This window comes from Austrofundulus limnaeus, unplaced genomic scaffold (genome assembly GCF_001266775.1).
Source record: "Austrofundulus limnaeus strain Quisiro unplaced genomic scaffold, Austrofundulus_limnaeus-1.0 Scaffold3186, whole genome shotgun sequence".
Classification (NCBI taxonomy): Eukaryota; Metazoa; Chordata; class Actinopteri; order Cyprinodontiformes; family Rivulidae; genus Austrofundulus; species Austrofundulus limnaeus.
In genome coordinates, this window is record NW_013955588.1 from 4,842 (window position 1) to 5,487 (window position 646).

Here is a 646-nt window from a genome sequence, read left to right on the forward strand (position 1 = left end):
GCCATGAACTCTAAGAGGAAACCCAACTGGAGAGAGAAAGAATCACAAACACTTAAGTTATTGTTTGAGGTCGTGTTCTTTGGAAGATGAACAACGAAGGACAAAAGAAGACGAGTCAGGTCCAAACAAAACTCTCTCCAGCAGATGAACAGACAGCAGGTCCTCCACTTTTTCAGTTTCGTTACAACAGGTGTGTTTTTGCCTACTTTAAAGTGTTTTGCATGATTTGAAAGCTTCAGTGATTCTCAGAGTTTAAGTTCCTCTGTTCCAGAAAGTCTCAAGTGTTTTCTTGCTCTCAGACTGAAAACTGAATCAGGATGATGTTTCCAATAAGTCTGATGTTGCTGTTAAGTTTTCTGAGTCAGGGTGAGACAGATTTCACTGTTTTATATCTGATTCTTCTGTCTTGAACTCAAATTGTTCTCATTCTTACAAACTGTTAACTTTGATCTTTTCTCATTTCAGAGTCGTTTGCCAACAAGTTTCTGACTCAGAGTGAGAGAGTGAAGTCTGTCAGTGTTGGAGGGACTGTGTCCATCAGCTCCACAGGAAGTTCAGATATTGGTTCTGATCTCAGTTGGTACCTTCAGAAACCTGGACAGCCTCCCAAACTTCTTATATACAGAGTTTCAAATCTGTTCTCAGG

At 40.2% G+C, this 646-nt stretch overlaps 1 gene segment (V, D, J or C); it reads left to right on the forward strand.

Annotated features, from left to right (window-relative positions):
• Positions 1-317: 317 nt before the first annotated feature.
• On the forward strand, positions 318-638 carry LOC106511759 (Ig kappa chain V region 3368-like; the record flags this gene model as incomplete). The annotated part of the segment is given in 2 exon segments: positions 318-366; positions 466-638. Coding segments are annotated over 2 exon segments (222 nt in total), but the record flags the coding sequence as incomplete, so codon positions are not given.
• Between the last annotated feature and the right edge of the window lie 8 nt (positions 639-646).